Source organism: Lupinus angustifolius, unplaced genomic scaffold (assembly GCF_001865875.1).
Source record: "Lupinus angustifolius cultivar Tanjil unplaced genomic scaffold, LupAngTanjil_v1.0 Scaffold_35_219, whole genome shotgun sequence".
NCBI lineage: Eukaryota > Viridiplantae > Streptophyta > Magnoliopsida > Fabales > Fabaceae > Lupinus > Lupinus angustifolius.
Genome location: NW_017720955.1, coordinates 1 through 1,699, shown reverse-complemented (window position 1 = coordinate 1,699; position 1,699 = coordinate 1). Strand labels below are relative to the sequence as shown.

Here is a 1,699-nt window from a genome sequence, read left to right as displayed (position 1 = left end):
CCTTGTTTATCACTTCTTGTGAGGATGTAGAGGTTGTTATGAACTTTAGCATGACCAATCATCCTCAAGGAAGTCATATCCTGAATAAGACAAGAACACTTGTCAAAAGTGAGCTTGCATTGATTTGATTCAGTGAGTTTTTGTATAGAAATTATGTTATATTTGAAATCAGGAATGTACAAGACATTGTAAAGGGTCAATTCTTGTGTGAGCTTAATGGTTCCCTTTTGTCTTGCAATGATGCTCATGTTATTAGGCAACTTAATGATAATAGGTCTAATGGCAGTGTAAAGAGTAAAATGAGCAAGAGAATTAGTAACATGATCAGATGCACCACTATCAAGAATCCATGTTTGATTATTAGGGTGTGTACCTGATAGGATATGTCCTTCTGCATCTGAATCATGACTCATTTGATTTATAGTATGCTCATGACTAATGCTGAGTTGAAGAGAGTCTTCCCTTTGTTCCTGTGTTTCTACTTTGCCTTTTTCAGAGGGATCATCTTCATTGGTTATTATGCTATTGATTGTTCCATCCTTGTTCTGCGTTCTTGATCTGAATTTGAAGTTGGGAGGGAATCCATGCTTGAAGTAGCATGTCTCTGTAGTGTGCCCTTCCTTATTGCAGAAGGTACAAACCTTATTGTTGTTGCCAGTTTGTGTGAAATCTTTTCTAGTTGTGCTGATATTATCAAATTTTCTAGGGGGATTTCTGTTACTGTATCCTCTTCCACTCGTTCTGTTGCCTTGAGGCCTCCAAGATGTGTTAGAGTTGAAGTTGTTGACAGTGGATTTTGGGTTTTCTCCACATATATTTCCTTCTTGTTGAAGGATCATTGAGAAAACCTTGTTAATTGAGGGCAACGGGTCCATGAGCAAGATTTGTGCTCTTACTGAATGGTATTGATCCCCCAACCCCTTGAGAAAACATATCACATACTCTGCATCCCTGTGCCTTCTGATTGTTTTGAGAGTAATGCTAGAGCATATGCACTGAGTAGTACACACACAGCTAGGTATAGGCCTTAGTGAGTCCAATTCATCCCATAAAGTCTTTATGTCTGTGTGAAAAGTGGATACACTCCTATCTCCTTGTTTCATAGAGTGTATTTCTTGCAAAATGTCGGATGTTCTGAAGTGATCACCTTTTGAGAAGCGTTCCTTTAGGTCATCCCATAGTTCTTGTGCTGAATCCATGTATGTAGTGCTTTGAGCAATTTGTTGTGTGATGGATCTTGTGATCCAAGAAAACACCATAGTGTTACATCTTTCCCAAGCATCAAAGTTGGGGTCTGATTCTTGTGGCATGGTTATGACTCCATTAACGAATTTGAATTTGTTTTTGGATTTGAGTGCCTTGCTCATGGTTCTTCTCCATGAGTGGTAATTCCCTCCATCTAAGGAAGGAGTCACCAAGGTCATTCCTGGATTCTCACCTGGATGGAGGTAGTAGGGGTTGGTTGGATTTTGTAGGAGGTCTGCTGTAGGAGCCTCTTGATGTGTTGTGTTTGATTGAGCTTCCATTCTTCTTGAATGTTTAGAAGTCGTGAATGAGTGAAATTTGTTTGGAAGGTAGGGATATTGAATTATGCAGCAGAGCTCTCATATAGAGAGCTCTGATACCATAAAGCAATTCATATTGGTGAAGGCAATGAATGAATATGAATGAATACCTTCTTTTCTTTTATTATTTGATG

At 38.9% G+C, this 1,699-nt stretch overlaps 1 protein-coding gene across 1 annotated transcript; it reads right to left on the bottom strand.

Annotated features, from left to right (window-relative positions):
• Nucleotides 1-180: 180 nt before the first annotated feature.
• On the bottom strand, nt 181-1,526 carry LOC109338690 (the record flags this gene model as incomplete). The annotated part of the gene is made up of 1 exon (XM_019575980.1): nt 181-1,526. A coding segment is annotated over exon 1 (1,346 nt), but the record flags the coding sequence as incomplete, so codon positions are not given.
• Between the last annotated feature and the right edge of the window lie 173 nt (nt 1,527-1,699).